Here is a 26,750-nt window from a genome sequence, read left to right on the forward strand (position 1 = left end):
AAATATAAGGTAAACCCCCAGCAGAGCCCCAAGTCCAATGGGTATATCTTCTGGCATGCTGATGTTAATGTTCTCCGTATTCATAGCCAGAATGATTTTGCAGTGCATGGTGATCGAACAGGTTTCCTGTTATATTCATCAGAGGTTTTACATTTTACATTTACATTTTACATTTTAGTCATTTAGCAGACGCTCTTATCCAGAGCGACTTACAGTTAGTGAGTGCATACATTTTCATACTGGCCCCCCGTGGGAAACGAACCCACAACCCTGGCGTTGCAAGCGCCATGCTCTACCAACTGAGCTACAGGGGTGTAGGGAGGGTCTGTGAATCTAAAAAATTGCGCACACGTATACACACGCATACAAAACATGCACACGACAGTATTCATACCTTGGTTTTTGTGGTAAATGCGAATGAAGAAAACTATTTTGATAATGGTTTTCATAAACATACCTTGTCCATAATGTAGAGGCCTATAGGATTTTCATTAAGGTAAGGGAGGAGGATGGTACATGTGATCTGCATAACATACCAATACCAATTGACATACCTTTGTATGCCTCCTCATCTGTAAACTTGCAGACACAGACACAAAAGTGAGCAGTTCAGTCATCTGTACCCAATACAGCTAGCCTTCAACATATTCTTATAGCATACATATGCTTACCTCTTTGTTGATTGATATCCATTGAATTATATCAATTTTCTGTTTTAGAAATATTTGCACAAATATGAAAAGATAGATGGTATCATCATAAAACAATATCAATTTAGATCGTACAAGGGACAAACCTTACCTTAAATTGAGATCTTTAAATGTTTCCGTTAAGTGCCTGCACCTGCTGTCCTTTCAAATTCAAATCCAAATATTTCAGTTGGGCAACTAATGAGGTTCCTCGATGAACCCCACCTCCTATGGGGTTCTTGGAATAACCTTTTGGGGGCAATTTTCAGTGCCAAGAACCTTAAAGTTCTTCGAATAACTTTGAGGATCTTAGAAGAACCCTTGTTGAACCCCTAATTTTTAGAGTGTAAGTTATCTGTCTACAAGGCTGTTTATGATCGGTATCTTCCTCTTATAGATGTAGGAATATACATTTTTGGAAAATCCTAAATTTGAAGTCATATTGTACAGTCACCCCCCCATTGTAACAATGCACACTGGGCCAAATCCTAACTTGAAATGTGCAGGCATCATTTTTGTGTAATCATGCATTGATGGCAATGATAGCCTTGAGCGAACTGACAAAATACTAGCATATAGGCTAGCTATCTAGGCTTCATCCTGCTGGGTGTGATCTGCTTAACATGATGCCAAATGAGGCAGCAATTACAGCCTATAACTCTTCAAGTTTGTTCCTGTTCTGAGGAGCCAGTTTCTTCACTTCTTCCCACCCTTGACCTCTGTGAGGCAGCAGGAGGAGGAGGAGGAGGCTCTGTGGTTCAGGTCAAGATGTGGCTGAGAGTTTCTCCTCAGGGGGAAGTGAAAACAGGTCTTTATGAAGTTAGACAGGCCACAGTCTGGCTGTTACTTCAGCGGCTCATCTATCTTTCACTCTCCCGGCCCAAAATGTCTACTTTTGTTAGTGCTGAAACTGCATCTCCTGTCCTGTCTCCTTTTTTGTCACTTTTCTTTTTTTTGTGTGACCAAATCTCTATTAATTTTGTCATTTTCTGGTGTGTGTGGAGGGGGGGGGGGCTACAGGCACAATGCACAAATTCATGTAATTTCATAGTTCGCTCGCATCCACCTGTGGGCTGCCACTCAAAATAAAACTTTTTTTAAGTACACAAATACAAAGTATTGATCACCATGATCATACCACAAGAAGTAACAATACATTTAGTATGTAAAGGACAAAATCAACAAAAATAAGTGAGCCTCCACCCCCAACCTCCCACCCCATTCCCCCACCCATCCAACATGTCTCCATCCAACCATCTACCTCCTGCCCCCCCACCCGGAAACCATGTTTTCCACCCCTTCCCACCACCCTAGCAACTAAGGTTGCTTCTCAATTACCCTCGACACCCCTCCCCCACCCTCCACATCTCTATCCTCCCCCATACCACCACCGCTGTATACTGTATATTTTATTTGTATGTTTGGGCTTTATAGATTTTGGGCTTTAGCTGAGATTATTCATTCAAGAGTCAAGTGTATTTGTCCAGAGCCAACATATTTTTTGCGACAGTGCTGCCTGCCAGCAGTAATTGTCTCTGATTTATTGAGAGATTCAAGGAGCTATCATCGTTAAGTGACGTAGTAGATGGAAAGCATTGAATATTTACATTCATGCACTTCGAATTTTGTAACTTTGTCCCAGAAGCATTTAACTACAGGGCACTCCCACATCAGATGAGTCCTTTTGGGAGCCCAGATAATTTATTTATGGTTCAGTAGTTGTGTTTCCCAAGGGACTCCATAGGCCAGCATAGCTGACCTAAGTTGTAAATATAGAAAAAAGGAGTTGCCTGGTAATGTGTGTGTGTCTTTCAAATCTTGGAATGTTCTCAAACCATTTCTGTCCATGATATCGGCAAGGGTACGGATTCCATATTTGGACCATTGAGGGGATGCAAAAGGACACCCTCCAGATCGCAAGGCGTTATTGTGAAATATTGGAGTATGGGCATTCCGTATTTACATTTACGTCATTTAGCAGACGCTCTTATCCAGAGCGACTTACAGGAGCAATTAGGGTTAAGTGCCTTGCTTAAGGGCACATCGACAGATTTTTCACCTAGTCGGCTCGGGGATTAGAACCAGCAACCTTTCGGTTACTGGCACAACGCTCTTACCCACTAAGCTACCTGCGTATTGATTCCCAGTTACATTGTTTTTACATTTTGCACCAAATAGAGATTGTGTGAGCAATAATAGGACCAAAGCATAGAAGACCACCTCTTCCAGTATAATAGGAGATACCATATTTCTCTCTATACTCAGCCAGGGAGCAGAAGAATCATGTCTAAACCAATTTAGGATGGGACGAAATGCTAGTGCCTGGAAATACAATTTAAAGTTTGGTATGGATAGTCCTCCTATGTCGTTCTCATTTTTAAACTGCAATATGGATTTTATCTCAATAACCAGAAGGGGTAGACAAGGGAAGCATTGAACTATCAAAATTCAGCCTTGGCAATATATTCATTTTGACAATAGCTATGCTGCCGGTTAAAGCAACTGGGATGTTAGTCCATCTACTGAGGTCAGATTGAATTGATTTGAGTGTTTCTGGCAATTGTTTTATCTAAGGAAGGAAATCTATCTATTCCCAAATATTTAAAATAGGAAACGATTGGGATTCCATAAGTAGAGATAGAGTGCTCCATCGGAGTCTTGAGAGGCAGTAGTGCAGATTTGGTTAGATTTATTTTATAACTTGAGATGGAGCTGAATTTGTCTATGATCTTCAAAGCGTTTGGGAGGGAATGAGATACATTGTCTAGATGAAGTAAGATCTCGACAGCGTATGATGAAATGACGTGATCCGTAGAATTGAGAGGTATTGGTGTAATTTCTTTTGATTGTCGAATTGCCTGGGCCAGGGGTTCCATAGACAGTAAAAATAGCAGCGGTGAGATGGGATCCTCTTGACTGCTCCTTCTAGTTATTCTGAACGGAACAAAGCAGGTATTGCCTGTTATTACTATGGCTGAGGCATTGGCAAATACACTGAACAAAAATATAAATGCAATATGCAACAATTTCAACAATTTTACTGAGTTAAAGTTCATTTAAGGAATTCAGTCAATTGAAATAAATTAATTAGGCCCTAATCTATGGATTTCACATGACTGGGAATACAGATATGCATCTGTTGGACATAGATACCTTTAAAAAAAAGTAGGGGCGTTGATCAGAAAACCAGTCAGTATCAGGTGTGACCACCATTTGCCTCATGCAGTGCGAAACATCTCCTTCGCATAGAGTTGATCAGGCTGTTGATTGTGGCCTGTAGAATGTTGCCCCACTCCTCTTCAATGGCTGTGTGAAGTTTCTGGATATTGGCGGGAACTGGAACACGCTGTCGTACACGTCGATCCAGAGCATCCCAAACATGTTCAATGGGTGACATGTCTGGTGAGTATCCAGGCCATGGAAGAACTGGGACATTTTCAGCTTCCAGGAATTGTGTACAGATCCTTTTGACATGGGGCTGTGCATTATCATGCTGAAACATGGTGATGGCAGCGGATGAATAGCACAACAATGGGCCTCAGGATCTCGTCACGGTATCTCTGTGCATTCAAATTGCCATCGATAAAATGCAATTGTGTTCACTGTCCGTAGCTTATGCCTGCCCATACCATAACCACACCGCCACCATGGGGCACTCTGTTCACAACGTTGACATCAGCAAACCTCTTGCCCACACGACGCCATAAACATCTGCCATCTGCATCTACAGTTGAAACCGGGATTCATCCATGAAGAGCACACTTCTCCAGAGTGCCAGTGGCCATCAAAAGTGAGCATTTTCCCATCGAAGTCGGTTACGACGCCGAACTGCAATCAGGTCAAAACGACGTTGGAGGCGGCTTATCGTAGAGAAATTATCATTAAATTCTCTGGCCTTAATACAGTCAGCATGCCAATTGCACACTCCCTCAAAACTTAAGACATCTGTGGCATTATGTTGTGTGACAAAACTGTACATTTTAGAGTGGCATTTTATTGTCCCCAGCACAAGGTGCACCTGTGTAATGATCATGCTGTTTAATCAGCTTATTGATATGCCACACCCGTCAGGTGGATGGATTATCTTGTCGAGCTATAGAACTGCCCAAGGAGCTTTGGTTTCTGATGAAGCATGTAAGATATGTAATAGACTTCAGAGGATAATCTGAGGATAATGCCATGGTTTTAACTTTGGCGTGCCATTAGACTCTCACATTGGCGAGATAAATGATTACCTGAGCATCCTATAGCAGCCATCCTAGAGGAGCATCTGTTAAGAAAGTCTTATGCTTCATATATATATATACAGTGCATTCGGAAAGTATTCAGACCCCTTGACCTTTTCTACATTTTGTTACATTACAGCCTTATTCTAAAATGGATTTTTCCCTCATCAATCTACACACATTACCCCATTATCACAAAGCAAAAACAGGTTTTACATTTTTATTTTGCAAAAAAAGAAGAAGAAAAACCCCCCGGAAATAACACATTTACATAAGTATTCAGACCCTTTACTCAGTACTTTGTTGAAGCACCTTTGGCAGCGACTACAGTCTCGAGTCTTCTTGGGTATGACGCTACAAGCTTGGCACACCTGTATTTGGGGAGTTTCTCTGCACAGCTATTTTCAAGTCTTTCCAGAGATGTTTGATCGGGTTCAAGTCTGGGCTCTGGCTGGGCCACTCAAGTCCGGGCTCTGGCTGGGCCCCCAGTCTGAGGTTCTGAGCACTCTGGAGCAGGTTTTCATCAAGGATCTCTCTGTACTTTGTTCCGTTCATCTTTCCCTCAATCCTGACTAGTCTCCCAGTCCCTGCCGCTGAAAAACATCCCCACAGCATGATGCTGCCACCACCATGCTTCACCGCAGGGATGGTGACAGGTTTCCTCCAGACATGACGCTTGGCATTCAGGCCAAAGAGTTCAATCTTGGTTTCATCAGACCAGAGAATCTTGTTTGTCATGGTCTGAGAGTCCTTTAGGTGCCTTTTGGCAAACTCCAAGCAGGTTGTCATGTGCCTTTTACTGAGGAGTGGCTCCCGTCTGGCAACTCTACCATAAAGGCCTGATAGGTGGAGTGCTGCAGAGATGGAACTCTGGAGCTCTGTCAGAGTGACCATCGGGTTCTTGGTCACCTCCCTGACCAAGGCCCTTCTCCCCCGATTGCTTAGTTTGGCCGGGCGGCCAGCTCTAAGAAGAGTAGTGGTGGTTCCAAACTTCTTCCATTTAAGAATGATGGAGGCCTCAGATCTGTACCTCGACACAATCCTGTCTCTGAGCTCTTTGACCTCATGGCTTGGTTTTTGCTCTGACATACATACAGTACATTGTCAACTGTGGGACCTTATATAGACAGGTGTGTGCTTTTCCAAATCATGTCCAATTAATTGAATTTACCTCAGGTGGACTCCAATCAAGTTGTAGAAACATCTCAAGGATGATCAATGGAAACAGGATGCACCTGAGCTCAATTTCGAATCTCGTAGCAAAGGTCTGAATACTTATGTAAATAAGGTATTTCTGTTTTGTATTTCTAATACATTTGCTAAAATGGCTAAAAACCTGTTTTCGCTTTGTCATTATGGGGTATTGTGTGTAGATTGATGAGGAAAAAATATATTTAATCAATTTTAGAATAAGGCTGTAACGTAACATAATTTGGAAAAAGTCAAGGGTTCTGAATACTTTCCGAAGACACTGTATGTCTATATACAGTACCTACTCATTCAAGGGTTTTTCTTTATTTTTTTACTATTTTGTAGAATAATAGTGAAGACATCAAAACTATGAAATAACACATATAGAATCATGTAGTAACCATAAAAGTGTTAAACAAATCAAAATATATTTTAGATTTTAGATTCTTCAAATTAGCCACCCTTTGCCTTAATGACAGCTTTGCACACTCTTGGCATTCTCTCAACCAGCTTCATGAGGTAGTCACATGGAATGCATTTCAATTAACAGGTGTGCCTTGTTAAAAGTTAATTTGTGGAATTTCTTTCCTTCTTAATGCGTTTGAGCCAATCAGTTGTGTTGTGACAAGGTAGCGGTGGTATACAGAAGACAGCCCTATTTGTTAAAAGACCAAGTCCATATTATGGCAAGAACAGCTCAAATAAGCAAAGAGAAATCTGTGACCAACAGATGCATGTCTGTATTTGTCACGCTCTGGTTCCGGGACGTTGTTATTGAACCAGGGTGTGTTTGTATTGTTGGGTGTTGTGTGGGTTAGGTTGGGGATAGGGTGTGTTCGTTTTGTTGTGTGCTGTTTGGTTGGGGTGTCTAGGTGGTTGTCTTCCTTGTTTGTATTCATGTGACTCCCAATCGGAGGTAACGAGTGACAGCTGTCGGCTCGTTATCTCTGATTGGGAGCCATATTTAAACTGTGTGGTTTCACCTTGTATTTTGTGGGTTTTTGTTCCTTTCAGTCAGTGTTGCTGTTGGACTTCATTTGAGTCGTCTTTTGTTTTGGATACGTTATTTAATAAAGTCATGTTTCTTGGACACGCTGCGCCTTGGTCCGCTTCCTCTATTTACGACGACCGTGACAGAAAAACCCACCACAAAAGACCAAGCAGCGTGTCAAGCGGCAACAGGACCTACCTACACAGGATTTATGGACTCCCATAAAGGATTCATGGACATGGGAGGAGATTCTGGATGGTGAGGGGCCTTGGGATCAACCGGGAGAATATCGCCGTCCTCGTGAAGAGCGGGAGGCAGCTAAAGCCGAGAGGCGGCGATATGAGGAGGCAGCACGGAGGCAAGGCTGGAAGCCCGAGAGTATTACCCAAAAATTTCTTGGGGGGGGGCTAGAAGGGAGTGTGGCGAAGTCAGGTAGGAGACCTGCGCCTACTCCCTGGACTGACCGTGGAGAGCGAGAGTACGGGCAGACACCGTGTTACGCAGTAGAGCGCATGGTGTCTCCTGTACGCAGGCATAGCCCGGTTCGGTACATTCCGGCTCCACGTATCGGCCGGGCTAGACTGAGCATTGAGCCAGATGTCATGAGGCCGGCCCCACGCATCCGGTCACCAGTGCGTCTCCTCGGGCCGGCTTACATGGCACCAGCCTTACGCATGGTGTCCCCGGTTCGCCTACATAGCCCGGGTGCGGGTTATTCCACCTCCCTGTACTGGTCAGGCGACGGGGAGCATACAACCAGGTAAGGTTGGTCAGGCTCAGTGCTCAAGGGAGCCAGTACGCCTGCACGGTCCGGTATTTCCGGCACCACCTCCTGTCTCCAGTCCAGTACCACCAGTGCCTACACCACGCACTAAGCCTCCTGTGTGTTCCCCGAGTCCTGTGCGTCCTGTTCCTGCTTCCCGCACTAGCCCTGAGATGCGTGTCCTCAGCCCGGTACCTCCAGTTCCGGCACCACGCATCAGGCCTACGGTGCGTCCCCAGGCCAAGCATGCCCTGTTGCTTCTCCCGCACTAGCCCTGAGATGCGTGTCCTCAGCCCGGTACCTCCAGTTCCGGCACCACGCATCAGGCCTACGGTGCGTCCCCCAGGGCCAAGCATGCCCTGTTGCTTCTCCCCGCACTAGCCCTGAGATGCGTGTCCTCAGCCCGGTACCTCCAGTTCCGGCACCACGCACCAGGCCTACGGTGCGCCTCAGACGGCCAGAGTCTGCCGTCTGCCCAACGGGGCCTGAACTGTCCGTCTGCCCAACGCCGTCTGAACTGCCCGTCTGCCCAACGGCGCCTGAACTGTCCGTCTGCCCAACGCCGTCTGAACTGCCCGTCTGCCCAACGGGCGCCTGAACTGCCCGTCTGCCCAACGGGCGCCTGAACTGCCCGTCTGCCCTATGGCGCCTGAACTGCCCGTCTGCCAAGCGTTGCATAAGCCGCCCGTCTGTACTGAGCCTGCAAAGCCGCCCGTCTGCCATGAGCCTTCAGAGCCGTCCGCCAGACCGGAGCCGCTAGAGCCTTCCGCCAGACAGGAGCCGCTAGAGCCTTTCGCCAGACAGGAGCAGCCAGAGCCTTCCGCCAGACAGGATCAGCCAGAGCCTTCCGCCAGACAGGATCAGCCAGAGCCTTCCGCCAGACAGGATCAGCCAGAGCCTTCCGCCAGACAGGATCAGCCAGAGCCTTCCGCCAGACAGGATCAGCCAGAGCCGTCCGCCAGCCATGAGCAGCCAGATCCGTCAGCCAGCCACGAGCAGCCAGATCCGTCAGCCAGCCATGAGCAGCCAGATCCGTCAGCCAGCCATGAGCAGCCAGATCCGTCAGCCAGCCATGAGCCGTCCAGCCAGGATCCGCCAGAGCCGTCCAGCCAGGATCCGCCAGAGCCGTCCAGCCAGGATCCGCCAGAGCCGTCCAGCCCGGATCCGCCAGCCAGCCAGGATCCGCCAGAGCCAGCCAGCCAGGATCCGCCATTTAGTCAGGTACTGTCCCTTAGCCCGGTGCTGCCCCTTAGTCCGGTGCTGCCCCCTAGCCCGGTGCTGCCCTTATCCCGGTGCTGCCCCTTATCCCGGTGCTGCCCCTTAGTCCGGTGCTGCCCCTTAGTCCGGTGTTGCCCCTTAGTCCAGGTGGGGTTAGTTGGAGGGTGGTCATAGGGGAGGAGGCTACTGAAGCAGGTTGTGACTGTGGTGGGGTGGGGATCACGACCGGGGCCAGAGCCGCCACCGTGGACAGACGCCCACCCAGACCCTCCCCTAGTCCTTATGTTGGTGCGCCGGGGTTCGCACCTTTAGGGGGGTACTGTCACGCTCTGGTTCCGGGACGTTGTTATTGAACCAGGGTGTGTTTGTATTGTTGGGTGTTGTGTGGGTTAGGTTGGGGATAGGGGTGTGTTCGTTTTGTTGTGTGCTGTTTGGTTGGGGTGTCTAGGTGGTTGTCTTCCTTGTTTGTATTCATGTGACTCCCAATCGGAGGTAACGAGTGACAGCTGTCGGCTCGTTATCTCTGATTGGGAGCCATATTTAAACTGTGTGGTTTCACCTTGTATTTTGTGGGTTTTTGTTCCTTTCAGTCAGTGTTGCTGTTGGACTTCATTTGAGTCGTCTTTTGTTTTGGATACGTTATTTAATAAAGTCATGTTTCTTGGACACGCTGCGCCTTGGTCCGCTTCCTCTATTTACGACGACCGTGACAGTATTCCCAGTCATGTGAAATCCATAGATTAGGGCCTGTAACTCAGTAAAATCTTTTAAATTGTTGCATGTTGTGTTTATATATTTTTTCTCTCTCTCTCTCTCTCTCTCTCTCTCTCTCTCTCTCTCTCTCTCTCTCTCTCTCTCTCTCTATATATATATATATATATATATATATATATATATATATATATATATATATATATATATATATAAATCCAGTTCACTCGAATATCTAGGTTTTGTGATGCAGAGCTATCATTGTGAGGTGTGGTGCAGCGCTATCATTGTGCTCACCACAGAGTCACAGGCTTACAGATGTGCCTCTCATGCCAAGTGTTAATGGTGGTGTTCGCCAAAATGGCCGCCTCTTGTCATCACAAGGCAGCAGCATCATGTCCCTGCTATGTGTAGCGTCATCCAGGCCTGTATTTATTATGCTACAGGTTTTACACCAGGCTGTAATTCAGCTAGCGGCTGGGACTACTTGTCCTTCAGTCATCCGGAGAGCCGCGTGAATTTAATATTTCCCGGCAGCACGTTTTCAATTCACACTGAGTCAACAATGTTTTATGGGTCACCCGTTGAAAATGAATACAGTAACTTTGGAATAGATTTTGAGCTATTTTTGATGATGATCCTTGAGTTTTCAGTAGATATGCAGCGAGATACTTTCAAAGTTATGGACTCAACTTTACCTTATCACTCCCCTTCACTGCATGGGTTCCATTCTGTATCCAGCTGCTGCAGACCTTGATGCCCTTCCACAGTCATGACAAAGCCACAAAAACCCACAGCACATTTTTGTAACCATAAAAGGTTGTCTTATGTTATTGCAGTACCTATGCCAGGAGAAACATCATCATTCTGTCTGTACTGGCCTCCTGGCAGTCATTATATAGCAATATGAATGTGTGTGGGAGGAAAGCTGCAAATGTGCTTTCAGTGCCTGATTGTGCATCAACACAACAGGCAGCTTGAGTGCGTGAATTAGAAAATGTTACTGTTCAAGATCACTGGCTGCTGGGGGAACCTACCAAGGCCACCACAGAACTCCACCACACACACACACACACACACACACACACACACACACACACACACACACTGCTAACACATGCTGTGCAGATGGCCTGAATCTCTAGAATCAACCTCTTTATGTTGGTATCTCATCAGACGAAAGACCCCAGTGCAGTTTGTCTTGATTGACAGTGGAGACAATGGATAATCATCATCACCCTCCATTCTCTTCTTGTCTTCTTGTCATGCGTATTCTGTGGCCTGGGATTTGTAATGGAATGGAACATAGTACAACCACTCTTAGTTAATCTACTGATACTGTATGATACCTACTGTATATACAGTGGGGAGAACAAGTATTTGATACACTTCCGATTTTGCAGGTTTTCCTACTTTCAAAGCATGTAGAGGTCTGTAATTTTTATCATAGGTACACTTCAACTGTGAGAGACGGAATCTAAAACAAAAATACAGAAAATCACATTGTATGATTTTTAAGTAATTCATTTGCATTTTATTGCATGACATAAGTATTTGATACATCAGAAAAGCAGAACTTAATATTTGGTACAGAAACCTTTGTTTGCAATTACAGAGATCATACGTTTCCTGTAGGTCTTGACCAGGTTTGCACACACTGCAGCAGGGATTTTGGCCCACTCCTCCATACAGACCTTCTCCAGATCCTTCAGGTTTCGGGGCTGTCGCTGGGCAATACGGACTTTCAGCTCCCTCCAAAGATTTTCTATTGGTTCAGGTCTGGAGACTGGCTAGGCCACTCCAGGACCTTGAGATGCTTCTTACGGAGCCACTCCTTAGTTGCCCTGGCTGTGTGTTTCGGGTCGTTGTCATGCTGGAAGACCCAGCCACGACCCATCTTCAATGCTCTTACTGAGGGAAGGAGGTTGTTGGCCAAGATCTCGCGATACATGGACCCATCCATCCTTCCCTCAATACGGTGCAGTCGTCCTGTCCCCTTTGCAGAAAAGCATCCCCAAAGAATGATGTTTCCACCTCCATGCTTCACGGTTGGGATGGTGTTCTTGGGGTTGTACTCATCCTTCTTCTTCCTCCAAACACGGCGAGTGGAGTTTAGACCAAAAAGCTCTATTTTTGTCTCATCAGACCACATGACCTTTTCCCATTCCTCCTCTGGATCATCCAGATGGTCATTGGCAAACTTCAGACGGGCCTGGACATGCGCTGGCTTGAGCAGGGGGGACCTTGCGTGCGCTGCAGGATTTTAATCCATGACGGCGTAGTGTGTTACTAATGGTTTTCTTTGAGACTGTGGTCCCAGCTCTCTTCAGGTCATTGACCAGGTCCTGCCATGTAATTCTGGGCTGATCCCTCACCTTTCTCATGATCATTGATGTCCCACGAGGTGAGATCTTGCATGGAGCCCCAGACCGAGGGTGATTGACCGTCATCTTGAACTTCTTCCATTTTCTAATAATTGCACCAACAGTTGTTGCCTTCTCACCAAGCTGCTTGCCTATTGTCCTGTAGTCCATCCCAGCCTTGTGCAGGTCTACAATTGTATCCCTGATGTCCTTACACAGCTCTCTGGTCTTGGCCATTGTGGAGAGGTTGGAGTCTGTTTGATTGAGTGTGTGGACAGGTGTCTTTTATACAGGTAACGAGTTCAAACAGGTGCAGTTAATACAGGTAATGAGTGGAGAACAGGAGGGCTTCTTAAAGAAAAACTAACAGGTCTGTGAGAGCCGGAATTCTTACTGGTTGGTAGGTGATCAAATACTTATGTCATGCAATAAAATGCAAATTAATTACAGTTGAAGTGTACCTATGATAAAAATTACAGACCTCTACATGCTTTGTAAGTAGGAAAACCTGCAAAATCGGCAGTGTATCAAATACTTGTTCTCCCCACTGTATGTGGGAATTATATTTCTTACGAGATTGGAAAGATAGCCAGTGAGAGAGAAGATTGAAAATTGACTATATCCTAGGGGTTGATCAAGGCAAAGCACGTCAGGCCTATGCTTAGAATGACCTTCATGAACTGCTGTGTTTTGTGTACATGGCAGCGACTAACCCTCCTAAAAAATTAGCTCATACAATCGGATTTGTAAAACTTACAATTTGATTTGAAAAGAACACTGTAAACACATTTTATAACAGTGTAACAAATGTGTTTTAGGGTCTCTCTGATCTGTCTCTTGGCATCCCACCTCAGGTCTTGCAATGTTCCATGATTCCCAGCACACACCACACTTACCTAATGAGCTGAGAACAAGCTGATGAATTAGACCAGCGTTCCACTTGTCAACAAACACCTTCACGCTGATGTCACATTCATTACTCAGAAAACTGGAGGAGAAAACATTACTTTTAGGCCATGAATGTTGTTTCCACTTATTAATAACCACATGCACATGGTGCTGTCTAGAACCCATTTTGTTTGTGTACTTGGTGTGTCACAAGGGAACTCAAAAAGCTACAATGTTTCTCAACCCCCAAAGGTTTGGGAACATAAAGTGCTTTGAGAATTTGTGTGAAATGCTATGGAAATGGAGTCCATTCAAGTCAGTATAAAGGGCATTTTAGGACATGACAGCCTGGCACTGGCCCCTCTCTGCCCTTCATAGTGTGATGTTGCTATGGCATGTTGGCAGAGAGATTGGCACCGGGCAGGAGGCAGCGGTAAGGCTGTCCTGTTAGAAGTGGTGGACAGTGGCGGGTGTCTCTGTCGGGCACTGGAGCGTTGGTAGAATTGGCAAAGGAGGAGAGAAGGTTTTTTTCACTGGCAAAGAGAGAAGATAGATGGTCAGGGAGGCTGCCAGGCAAGCTTCACATCTCTCTCTTTCACTCTTACTCTCTCTCTCTCTTTTGCTCTCCGCCATTTTCTCCATCTCTCACCTCTCTCTCACTACTTTCTCTCCCTCTCTTCAGCCTATATGTCATCTAAGCACAGGGAGGTTGCTGTCTCCATCCTGTGTCACCTTGGCACTGTGCTGCTGCTTTGACTGGCTCAGCCACTACATTAACCCGCTCTCTCTGTCTCTTACAACAACACAGTCTGGCCCAACACAGTGTGTGTTTGTTTTTATCTTTTACGCTAGTCTGGCTAGAAAATGTGTATCTTCTTATGCCAAACCAAGCCTGCCTTTTCTGATGTCCTCTAATATTGGAATTGCATTATTGCAAATGCACACCGATGCACTGTGAATTGGTATGGATGTATTGAAAGGACAAAGGTATGAGTCTCATCTGTTTCTGCTAATTTAAGAGATAATCTAGTATCTCTCATTTAAAGCAACATGCTACACTGTATTACTAACTGTTACCTCTCTCCCCCCTCCCTCCCTCCCTCTCTCTTTCTTTAATTCTCTCTCCCTAGAATGTATGAACTGCACTGGCTATACTGATATGAATGATAGACTGAGTATCCTTGAGTCCAAGGTAAGCTTGCAGCAACCGAACATGTTATTTAAACAGTACTGGATACATTTACATTTTAGTCATTTAGCAGACACTCTTATTCAGAGCGACTTACAGTTAGTGAGTGCATACATTTTCATACTGGCCCCCCGTGGGAATCGAACTCACAACCCTGGCATTGCAAGCGCCATGCTCTACCAACTGAGCTACACGGGGCCTACATTAACCTATTAAAGAGGCCTCACAAATGCCTCATATCTCATATCTAAACACACTAATCTTCCTTTGTTTTGTGTCAGATTGTGTTACTGGTGGAGGCAGGACCACCCCCTCTCCCATTCAGATACTCCCCAGATGGGTCTTCAGATAACGAGGTGGGAGCACCCAAGCCCACCCCCATCACTCCCACCGCCATTGGCCTACCAGGTGAGGGACTTTACAGCAGGACCTCATTGAACCTCAGATAGTTAACTATTCACTTTTCTTCCTCCATAGTTTTACATGGCAGCTGTTTGATTCTGTTGTGTTATCAAAGAAAAGTGTCTGAATCAGGTGGGATTCTGACTGAGTTAACTAGTCTGTTTTCCAAGGAGCCAGAGGCCCCCCAGGACCAGTTGGACCCCAAGGTGTGGCAGGACCCCCTGGACGCACTGGAGAGACAGGCCTCGCAGGGAAACCTGGACCCATAGGACCCAGAGGTATAAGTCTTACCCCCACATCTGTATCTCACCCATACACTACCACTTAAGGTACAAAGCAGTTTGGCACTTGCACATACAGTCGTGGTCAAAAGTTTTGAGAATGACACAAATACTAATTTTCACAAGGTCTGCTGCCTCAGTTTTGATGGTGGCAATTTGCATATACTCCAGAATGTCATGAAGAGTGATCAGATGAATTGCAATTAATTGCAAAGTCCCTGTTTGCCATGAAAATGAACTTAATCCCCAAAAAACATTTTCACTGCATTTCAGCCCAGCCACAAAAGGACCAGCTGCCATCATGTCAGTGATTCTCTCGTTAACACAGGTGAGAGTGTTGACGAGGACAAGGCTGGAGATCACTCTGTCATGCTGATTGAGTTAGAATAACAGACTGGAAGCTTTAAAAGGAAGGTGGTCCTTGAAATCATTGTTCTTCCTCTGTTAACCATGGTTACCTGCAAGGAAACACGTGCCGTCATCATTGCTTTGCACAAAAAGGGCTTCACAGGCAAGGATATTGCTGCTAGTAAGATTGCAACTAAATCAACCATTTATCAGATCATCAAGAACTTCAAGGAGAGAGGTTCAATTTTTGTGAAAAAGGCGTCAGGGCGCCCAAGAAAGTCCAGCAAGCGTCAGGACCGTCTCCTAAAGTTGATTCAGCTGCGGGATCGGGGCTCCACCAGTGCAGAGCTTGCTCAAGAATGGCAGCAGGCAGGTGCGAGTGCATCTTTACGCACAGTGAGGCGAAGACTTTTGGAGGATGGCCTGGTGTCAAGAAGGGCAGCAAAGAAGCCACTTCTCTCCAGGAAAGACATCAGGGACACTGATATTCTGCAAAAGGTACAGGGATTGGACTGCTGAGGACAGGGGTGAAGTCAGTTTCTCTGATGAATCCCCTTTCCGATTGTTTGGGGCATCCGGAAAACACCTTGTCCGGAGAAGACAAGGTGAGCGCTACCATCAGTCCTGTGTCATGCCAACTGTAAAGCATCCTGAGACCATTCATGTGTGGGGTTGCTTGTCAGCCAAGGGAGTGGGCTCACTCACAATTTTGCCATGAATAAAGAATGGTACCAACACATCCTCCGAGAGCAACTTCTCCCAACCATCCAAGAACAGTTTGGTGATGACCAATGCCTTTTCCAGCATGATGGAGCACCATGCCATAAGGCAAAATTGATAACTATGTCCTCTGGGAACAAAACATCGACATTTTGGGTCCATGGCCAGGAACTTGTGGTCAATCCTTAAGAGGCGGGTGGACAAACAAAAACCCACACATTCTGACAAACTCGAAGCATTGATTATGCAAGAATGGGCTGCCATCAGTCAGGATGTGGCCCAGAAGTTAATTGACAGCATGCCAGGGCAGATTGCAGAGGTCTTGAAAAAGAAGGATCAACACTGCAAATATTGACTCTTTGCATAAACTTAATGTAATTGTCAATAAAAGCCTTTGACACTTATGGAATGTTTGTAATTATACTTCAGTATACCATAGTAACATCTGACAAAAATATCTCATAACACTGAAGCAGCAAACTTTGTGAAGACCAATACTTGTGTCATTCTCAAAACTTTTGACCACGACTGTACAGTATGCATGTTCACACATTAGATTAGTATGTTGTGTGTAAAGACAGTGTTGTGTTGAGGCAGACTGTGCTGTGCTTCCCATACAGGGCTCCAGGGCCAGCGAGGAGCCCCAGGGGAGAGAGGTGTACCTGGGCCAGCGGGGTCTCCGGGGCCAGCCTTTCCCTTCTCTCACAGAGGAGATGTGTTTGGTCTGAGGGAGCTGGGCCAGTGTGAGTATCCCTGCTACGCTAAGAAATTAAAGCCAAGAACTACACCAAGAAATTAAAGCAGAAAGCCCTATAGGGATACTATATTTATTTATATGACTGATGGTTCATTCTGAAAGGGTTTCAGGAGTCTCTTGTGGTTTTTGACCCCTTTCTTGCCATTGACAGTTTGACAGTTTGGACATTTTGGAATATCCATTTTTTCAGGGCCATCTGCCAAACATATATGTGGAGACCTTGTTTCAAAGGTAAGTTACTGATAGCAATCAATTTATAATATTGGGAGACATTACTCTCTCACCTATTTCGTCTACCAACTGGGGAACATATTATGGAAGGAAGAAAAATATGTCATGACACCCCTTAAAGCCAATTGACATGCATAGTGCAGTTTCACCTATAGCCCGCCATTCACGGACCATTTATGAAGTTATAGGGCCTATGTACAGTATAGTTCAGCATGCCAGGTGTCTCATTGGCCCATATCTGGGAAGTCCATCAGTGGAACAGCACTCTCTTTGCCTGTTAAAACTCTCTGTTCCTAGTCAAAGAATCCTCATTGGACAACAGGCAACAGGTCTGCCAAGAGCTATAATATAGTCACACTTTATTTAAGCATACTGAGCCCTCACAAGGCCTTGGAAAATGTAATATACCTGTAGGTTTTTATATCTTATCAGTCAAGCAAAAGTCCCCATAAACCATGTCAGTTGACTGCTTTGTGGATGACTAGAAGGTTCCTGTAATGCTGGAGTCTTATTACCTTCTTCCTGTAGTAGTATTAGATGTGTGAGACATGTGAAGTCTAATAGTGAATAGAAATATGCACACTATGGGAAAAGGACAATATAGGATGAAGGTGGAATCCTATTACACCGGCTCCGACGCTCGTTGGATGTGGCAGGGTTTGCAGACGATAACAGATTACAAAGGGAAACCCAGCCATGAGATGCCCAGTGACGCAGAACTCCTAAACAAGCTAAATGCCTTTTATGCTCACTTCGAGGAAAACAACACAGAGTCCTGCTTGAAAGCCCCTGTTGTTCCGGATGACTGTGATCTCACATGTGGCCGACGTGAGTAAAACTTTTAAACAGCTTAACACTCGCAAGGCCGCCAGGTTAGATGGAACACCAGGGCGTGTTCTCCGAGCATGCGCAGACCAGCTGGCAGCTGGCAAGTGTCTTCATAGACATTCTTTGTCCTAGTCTGTAATCCCAACATGTTTCAAGCTGACCACCATTATCCCTGTTCCCAAAAACTCAAAGGTAACCTGCCTAAATTACTATCACATCTGTAATTATGAAGTGCTTTGAGAGGCTGGTCATGAAACACATCAACACCATCATCCCAGACACCCTGGATCCACTCCAATTCGCATAACGCCCCAATACATCCACAGATGACACAATCTCAATTGTACTTCATGCTGCCCTCTCCCACCTGGACAAGAGGGGAAATAATTATGTTCATGGACTACAGCTTAGTTCAACACCATAGTCCCCTCCAAGCTCATCACCAAGCTCGGGACCCTGGGACTGAACACCTCCCTCTGGAACTGGATCCTGGACTTCCAGACGGGTCGGCCCCAGGTGGTGAGGGTAGGCAACAACAACTCCGCCACGCTGACCCTTAACATGGGGGCCCCTCAGGGGTGTGTGCTTATTCCCTTCCTGTACTCTTTGTTCACCCATGACTGCGTGGTCACACATGACTCCAACACCATCATCAAGTTTGCCACAAAGCGCTACAGAGGGTGGTGCGGACGGTCCAGTACATCACTGGGGCTGAGCTCCCTGCCATCCAGGACCTCTGTATCAGGCGGTGTGAGAGGAAGGCCCGAAAAATTGCCAAAGACTTTAGCCACTCAAGCCATAGGGTGTTCACTCTGCTACCGTCCAGAAAAGGGTACTGGAGCATCGGCTCTTGGACCAACAGGTTCCGTGACAGCTTCTACCCCCAAGCCATAAGACTGCTAAATACTTAATTAAATGATTACCCGGACTACCTGCATTGACCCTATCTTGCACTGACTCTATGCACACTCACAAGACTATATATACACACTATATACACACTCACTCACACACACACTATACTGACACTCTCACACAAAACCCACACACATTCACATAAACTACATATGCACCAGAGTATGTGAGCGGAGTTGAGCGGTTTGAAATCCCACTCCGTGGCTCTGGCGCACCACATCCTTTCCAACTGCTCTGCTAAAAACCGCTCCATGCTCACAGGAAAAAAAATCTAAATTCACTGCATTCATTAAAATCACAATTTAACCAACACCCATCTATTTTTGTGACAACCTGGACCTACCATTTGGTTTTGAAGTATTGAAACAAAACCATATGATTTTAATGAAAAGTATTTGAATAAACATGAAAAGGTGAATGTAAGAAGCGCACATCATTTCAATAATGTCATCTTAAACACTCTAAATAGGTCAGGAGCCAGACAGGGAGCCTAAGAAGGAACAAAAATGAATTATTTAGGCTATATTATTTATATTATTTCAAGGCTAAAGCCTACAAAGAAATACATTGTGAAGCATTTGTGAGTGCGACACAATAGGTTAGTAGGGACATAAAGGGCTCAGCATTTAAACATTTTGTTGTATTAAATCATTCTAGTCTATAAATTGGGCATACAGGCTGTGACTTACTTAGAATAAATACAAATTAAATGAAAAATGACTTATTAGTGCCTTTTGAATTAATTTTTAGTATTCATTTTTTGAAACTTGAAAATGCAATGGTGCCTGGAGAGCAGGCCAGCAGCGGATAATATCCTCTCCTCACTTACAGAGCCACTGGGGATGCTAAACACCCTTTTGGCCACTCTTGCCAGGTTGGGCAGAGATACAGAGTTTATATATATACACTACCGTTCAAAAGTTTGGGGTCACTTAGAAATGTCCTTGTTTTCGAAAGAAAAGCAACTTTTCTGTCCATTAAAAGAACATAAAATTGATCAGAAATACAGTGTACACATTGTTAATGTTGTAAATGGATATTGTAGCTGGAAACGGCTGATTTTTTATGGAATATCTACATAGGCGTACAGAGGCCCATTATCAGCAACCATCAGTCCTGTGTTCCAATGGCACGTTGTGTTTGCTAATCCAAGTTTATCATTTTAAAAGGCTAATTGATCATTAGAAAACCCTTTTGCATTTATATTAGCACAGCTGAAAACTGTGCTGATTAAAGAAGCAATAAAACTGGCCTTCTTGAGACTAGTTGAGTATCTGGAGCATCAGCAATTGTGGGTCCGATTACAGGATCAAAATGGCCAGAAACGAATAACATTCTTCTGAAACTCGTCAGTCTATTCTTGTTCTGAGAAATAAAGGCTATTCCATTTGAGAAATTGCCAAGAAACTGAAGATCTTGTACAACGCTGTGTACTACTCCCTTCACAGAACAGCACAAACTGGCTCTAACCAGAATAGAAAGAGGAGTGGGAGGACAAATACATTAGAGTGTCTAATTTGAGAAACAGACGCCTCACAGGTCCTCAACTGGCAGCTTCATTAAATAGTACCCGCAAAACACCAGTCTCAACGTCAACAGTGAAGAGACGACTCCGGGATGCTGACCTTCTAGGCAGAGTTGCAAAGAAAAAGCCATATCTCAGACTGGCCAATAAAAAGAAAATATTAAGATGGGCAAAAGAACACAGACACTGGACAGAGGAAGATTGGAAAAAGGTGTTATGGACAGACGAATCGAAGTTTGAGGTGTTCGGATCACAAAGAAGTACATTTGTGAGACGCAGACCAAATGAGAAGATGCTGGAGGAGTGCTTGATACCATCTGCCAAGCATGGTGGAGGCAATGTGATGGTCTGGGGGTGCTTTGGTGGTGGTAAAGTGGGAGATTTGTGCAGGGTAAAAGGGATATTGAAGAAGGAAGGCTATCACTTCATTTTGCAACGCCATGCCATACCCTGTGGACGGCGCTTGATTGGAGCCAATTTCCTCCTACAACAGGACAATGACCCAAAGCACAGCTCCAAACTATGCAAGAACTATTTAGGGAAGAAGCATTCAGCTGGTATTCTGTCTATAATGGAGTGGCCAGCACAGTCACCGGATCTCAACACTATTGAGCTGTTGTGGGAGCAGCTTGACCGTAAGAAGTGCACTTTTTATTTTATTTTATTTTACATTTTAGTCATTTAGCAGACGCTATTATCCAGAGCGACTTACAGTTAGTGAGTGCATACATTTTTCATACACATCAAGCCAATCCAATTTGTGGGAGGTGCTTCAGGAAGCATGGGGTGAAATCTCTTCAGATTACCTCAACAAATTAACAACTAGAATGCCAAAGGTCTGCAAGGCTGTAATTGCTGCAAATGGAGGATTCTTTGACAAAATAAAAGTTTGAAGGACACAATTATTATTTCAATTAAAAATGATTATTTGTGACCTTGTCAATGACTAGATTTCCTATTCAAACTCATTTCATGTATGTTTTCATGGAAAACAAGGACATTTCTAAGTGACCCCAAACTTTTGAACGGTAATGTATATATATATAGGTAGGCCTAAAGGTTTTTAGGCAAAATAACCCAATCAAAACGGAAAGCTTCTTGAATGTGGGATATGCCAGGCCTATTGGGCCAAAATCAATTATGGCCTATTGTATAGATAATAGAACAGAAATGAACGAAACGTTTAAGAGATCTGCTTTTTAGTTTATAAATACTTTGCTACAATGACACACTTAGTTATCTACCCACCTCTTTCCTTTCTTTTAGCAAGTGTGTGTAGTAAGTACACCATCATGCTTTCGGGATATGTGTCTTTTCAGATTCCACAATGATTCTTTAGTTGTGAACACTACATCACCACACTCCCTCTCCTGCTCTTGGTCCTCATCATTGTAAGTCACCTTGATTTTGCACCTGTGTGTTTTATCAGTTTTATGAAAATATTTAGTGAACTCCATGACAGTAGCTAAAGCAAGGGGCTATAGTAGACTACAAATGCATGCTGGGCCGAGCATGCCCTGACCTCTTGAAGAGCGAAATTGGAGAAGGCCGACGCTCCAACACAACACACACACACACACACATGCACACAAACACACTTTCACACCCATCAAATGCTGCTGTTACTCTGTTTTTTATTCTAATTATTATATATCCTGATGCCTAGTCACTTTACCCAGCATTTATGTAAATATCTACCTCAAATACCTCATACCCCTGCACATTGATCTGGTACTCCCTGTATACAGTGAGGGAAAAAAGTATTTGATCCCCTGCTGATTTTGTACGTTTGCCCACTGACAAAGAAATGATCAGCCTATAATTTTAATGGTAGGTTTATTTGAACAGTGAGAGACAGAATAACAACAAAAAAATCCAGAAAAACGCATGTCAAAAATTTTATAAATTGATTTGCATTTTAATGAGGGAAATAAGTATTTGACCCCCTCTCAATCAGAAAGATTTCTGGCTCCCAGGTGTTTTTTATTCAGGTAACGAACTGAGATTAGGAGCACACTCTTAAAGGGAGTGCTCCTAATCTCAGTTTGTTACCTGTATAAAAGACACCTGTCCACAGAAGCAATCAAACAATCAGATTCCAAACTCTCCACCATGGCCAAGACCAAAGAGCGCCCGCAAGGTCCCCCTGCTCAAGAAAGCACATATACATGGCCGTCTGAAGTTTGCCAATGAACATCTGAATGATTCAGTGGAGAACTGGGTGAAAGTGTTGTGGTCAGATGAGACCAAAACCAAGCTCTTTGGCATCAACTCAACTCGCCGTGTTTGGAGGAGGAGGAATGCTGCCTATGACCCCAAGAACACCATCCCCACCGTCAAACATGGAGGTGGAAACATTATGCTTTGGGGGTGTTTTTCTGCTAAGGGGACAGAACCTCCTTCCCTCAGCCAGGGCATTGAAAATGGGTCGTGGATGGGTATTCCAGCATGACAATGACCCAAAACACACAGCCATGATAACAAAGGAGTGGCTCAAGAAGAGGCACATTAAGGTCCTGGAGTGGCCTAGCCAGTCTCCAGACCTTAATCCCATAGAAAATCTGTGGAGGGAGCTGAAGGTTCGAGTTGCCAAACGTCCGCCTCGAAACCTTAATCACTTGGAGAAGATCTGCAAAGAGGAGTGGGACAAAATCCCTCCTGAGATGTGTGCAAACCTGGTGGCCAACTACAAGAAACGTCTGACCGCTGTGATTGCCAACAAGGGTTTTGCCACCAAGTACTAAGTCATGTTTTGCAGAGGGGTCAAATACTTATTTCCCTCATTAAAATGCAAATCAATTTATAACATTTTTGACATGCGTTTTTCAGGATTTTTTTTTGTTATTCTGTCTCTCACTGTTCAAATAAACCTACCATTAAAAATATAGACTGATCATGTCTTTCTCAGTGGGCAAACGTACAAAATCAGCAGGGGATCAAATATTATTATTATTATTATTACTTTTTTCCCTCACTGTATAGCATAATTCTTGTGTATTTTATTCCTCCTGTGTTACTATTTGTGTATTATTATTATTAACTCTGCATAGTTGAGAAGAGCTCGTAAGCAAGCATTTCACTGCGCATATGACAAATATGATTTGATTTGATTTGATTTGATGGGCAGTCAGCGGTAGTGATATATGAGTGTTAGAGGGACAATGACCTAATATGAAACAAAACATTCAGCATATGTAGGCCTACAGTCTAATATTTTAACATTTATATAATTAATTCATGCTGTAACATTTAATAGATGACTCTGGCTAAACTCTATGGATTGTAAAACTGTAAACTGTAGAAGTCTAGACATGATCCATTGACCTCCATCTGAGGCACTTCCTAGTTTTGACCAGCAGAGGGCAGCAGACTCCCACGCAATAATGTCTATGGAAAGCTGCATTTAATTACTGTGGTGGACTGGCTTTGTTTAAGCCTGGGCTCTGGCTTCAGTCTGCCTGCTGTAAGTTAGACCCAATTTGTAACCTGTCAGCACAGCAGCCTGATCTGGCAACCCCGGGCGCCTCGGAGCCAGAAACCTGCTCAATAAAACAGCAAGGCAAGGTTTTCAAGTCAAACCTCAATGCTGCAAGGAGTTTGGGGTTAGGAGGATTAGTGTGTGTGTGTGTTCACTACATTAAGTAGTCTACTTCAGACAACTTGATGGTACATCAGAAATGAGTTCCAGTGGGATTGGTCCCAAGGATATTGGAGTTTTCCTCTCTGTGGTGAGATGCTGAACTAGTTTGTTCCAGAGCTACTGCTACCTACCTCAACCAATGACCATGAGGAGTGTGGCCCTACCTCACAATACACCCACAGTGACAAACAACCAAGACAGCCTATCATCTCCAATGTTTGAAAATAATTCACAACCCAAAAAAACACCAGAGCTATGTCAATAATGGAAATAGGCTACTCTTAACTCAAACTTGTAGTACATTAGGGATGGGCCCTCGGATCAATATACCCTTTCCCCAATTTCCCCTTTTTTGGGAGGAACTAATTTGGGGTCTCAACTTACTGTTACGAGTTCGAATAGTAGAATACACAAGGTGTAATTTCGAAATTTGGTTGTGCATCAGCAGTTTTTCTCTTGTTATGTCAGTTACTGATAGTCACTCAATTAGCCATGTCAGCTAATCTTTTTTTGATTGCTAAGTTAGTTTAGTGAAGGGGTGATGGGGTTGGAAAGTAATAAAGAGAAATATATATTTTTAAAGGATATGTATGTATATGTATTTATATGTATGTATATGTATATATATATATATATTTGCGAGAAAAAAAACATATGGGGGATTGGAAGTGATGCAGACAATTACATTGATGGAAGTTACAATCTATCTGCAATATTAAAGCTGATCTACCCAAAAAACAAACAAAAAAAATAATGTTTGTTTAGCGGCCAGCTATCTAAACATGTTATCATGGTCGAATTACCGGCTCGGAGGTATGGATGTGGTTACGCTGACCCACGAGCAACTGTGGCCCCTCATGATGAGTTCAGATTTTTTTGTGGCCCCCACCCCCATCAAAGTTGCCCATCCCTGCAGTACATTCACGTAGTATGTCTTTAGAGCAGGAGTATTCAACCGGGGATCTGTGGAGGTATTTTTAAAAAGTGGATTTCTTTGAATATCGCTAGCAACAACAGAATAAACTAATTTTGAATGACATACCTACAGTAGAAAATAGGAGAATATCTTATTTCTAATGATGTCAACTTTATTTCTGAACTCCTAATGTTGAGCAAATTACACTGATTTGAGCCAATTACACTCACTGGAATATCTGAGATAGGCTTTGAAAAAGCACCCACGAATAGGCTACCAGTGCGACAAGTGCTGCTGACTGCTGGTAAGTTTTCTTGACATCATTTTTGCCAACACATGGCTATCTGTAGCAGGTGAATATCCCGGCGATACAAATATATAAAGCTCCACCGAGCTATCGTCACCTCCACAATAAACAATCACACACAAAGATATGGGGGGCAGAGGGAATATTTATACAGGTACTGATGAGGGGATATGAACCAGGTGTGTGTAAAAACAAGACAAAACAAATGGAATGATGAGATGAGGAGCGGCAGTGGCTAGAAGGCCGGTGACGACGAACGCCGAAGCCTGCCCGAACAAGGAGAGGAGGCAGCTTCGGAGGAAGTCGTGACCCTATCCTTTGTTTAACCAGCTAAACAGATGCTCTTAGCAAAAATGTGTTTGGAAATACATTTCTAGCTAATAGGCTATGTTAGAGTTTACACTTCCTCTTCTAATTATAATGTAGGGAGGTCAAAATAATGAAAAACAATCTACCAAATCTATTAATTTTAAAATGTTGATTACTTCTCCTTGCCATTATCATTCACCTGATTTTAAGACAAAACGTGAAAAAAACATTTTACTAACGTATGATGGGGATCCCTGGATTGACGGTTTGCCTGGGAGTGGATCCGTGGGCAAGAAAAGGTTGAAGACCCCTGCTTTAGAGCACAGTGAGCACCTGTTGCACTTAACCCATGGCAGTTTTTGTTTTGGGTACAGATGAAGAGGCTGCACTCCCTTCACGGAATAACCAGAGAGATGTGACCGGTCCCCCAGGCCCCATCGGACCCCCTGGACCCCCAGGTAAAAAACATTCACACCACCGCTGGCATGGCCATGAAGTCATAATGATAATTGTGTAATAATGTTATTAAGGGGAAATTAGAATACTACTTCGCCATATCAGCTAGCCACCAAGTGTTACCTTTAGAATATATAATATAATATGCCATTTAGCAGACGCTTTTATCCAAAGCGACTTACAGTCATGCGTGCATACATTTTTACGTATGGGGGGTCCCGGGGATCGAACCCACTACCCTGGCGTTACAAGCGCCATGCTCTACCAGCTGAGCTACAGAGGACCACGCCCATCCCCACCTTTAAGTGGATATTGGAAGAATACTTGGAAAACTATCATCTCACAATCCTCTCCATTTTCCAACTCCTCAGGCCGGCCAGGACCCACAGGGCCTGCTGGAAACCCAGGTACCCCAGGCAGAAACGTATGTACAGTATAATATTGGACTTTGATGTACATCCTGCAGCAGAATCCTAACTTGATATATGTGCTTGTTACTCTCGTAAATCATGCATTGATGTCAACGGGAGATTAATTCAAGAAGTTCTATCTCTGTGTTCCAGGCTGGTGTTGGTCCCTCAGGCAAGCCTGGGGATCGTGGACCTAAAGGAGACACCGGTGAAAGGGTGAGGCTTGGCAGAACTGCCTTTTAAGAGACCCCTTTCAATTCCACTCTGAAAGGCTCAATGTACAGTCTATACATGACATTAATCTACATCGCTCATACAGCTTCTCTCTCCTCACAGGGACCCCCAGGACTCGGGGGAGAACATGGCCAGATAGTGAGTACACAGTGAGGGTACAACATTTCTGCTCTTACGCACATATACATTTTGTTACTCTTTGCCAACCACCTGTGTTTTTTCCATTTGTGATGCTATTTTTA

General features: G+C 44.4%; 1 protein-coding gene across 2 annotated transcripts in view; it reads left to right on the plus strand.

Moving 5' to 3' along the window:
• The window catches only part of LOC121551114 (collagen alpha-1(XXVI) chain), a 64,130-nt gene that overhangs the window by 35,900 nt on the left and 1,480 nt on the right, over nt 1-26,750 (plus strand). Inside the window, exons 4-11 of one of the 2 annotated variants that reach the window (XM_041863663.1) lie at nt 14,171-14,232; nt 14,511-14,637; nt 14,802-14,909; nt 16,601-16,723; nt 25,765-25,866; nt 26,236-26,288; nt 26,428-26,490; nt 26,611-26,646. In XM_041863663.1, coding sequence (XP_041719597.1) covers nt 14,171-14,232; nt 14,511-14,637; nt 14,802-14,909; nt 16,601-16,723; nt 25,765-25,866; nt 26,236-26,288; nt 26,428-26,490; nt 26,611-26,646 — 674 coding nt within the window. The remainder of the gene's footprint in view (nt 1-14,170; nt 14,233-14,510; nt 14,638-14,801; nt 14,910-16,600; nt 16,724-25,764; nt 25,867-26,235; nt 26,289-26,427; nt 26,491-26,610; nt 26,647-26,750) is intronic. The other variant, XM_041863664.1, reaches the window with a different exon arrangement.

This window comes from Coregonus clupeaformis, chromosome 35 (genome assembly GCF_020615455.1).
Source record: "Coregonus clupeaformis isolate EN_2021a chromosome 35, ASM2061545v1, whole genome shotgun sequence".
NCBI classification, from domain to species: Eukaryota; Metazoa; Chordata; class Actinopteri; order Salmoniformes; family Salmonidae; genus Coregonus; species Coregonus clupeaformis.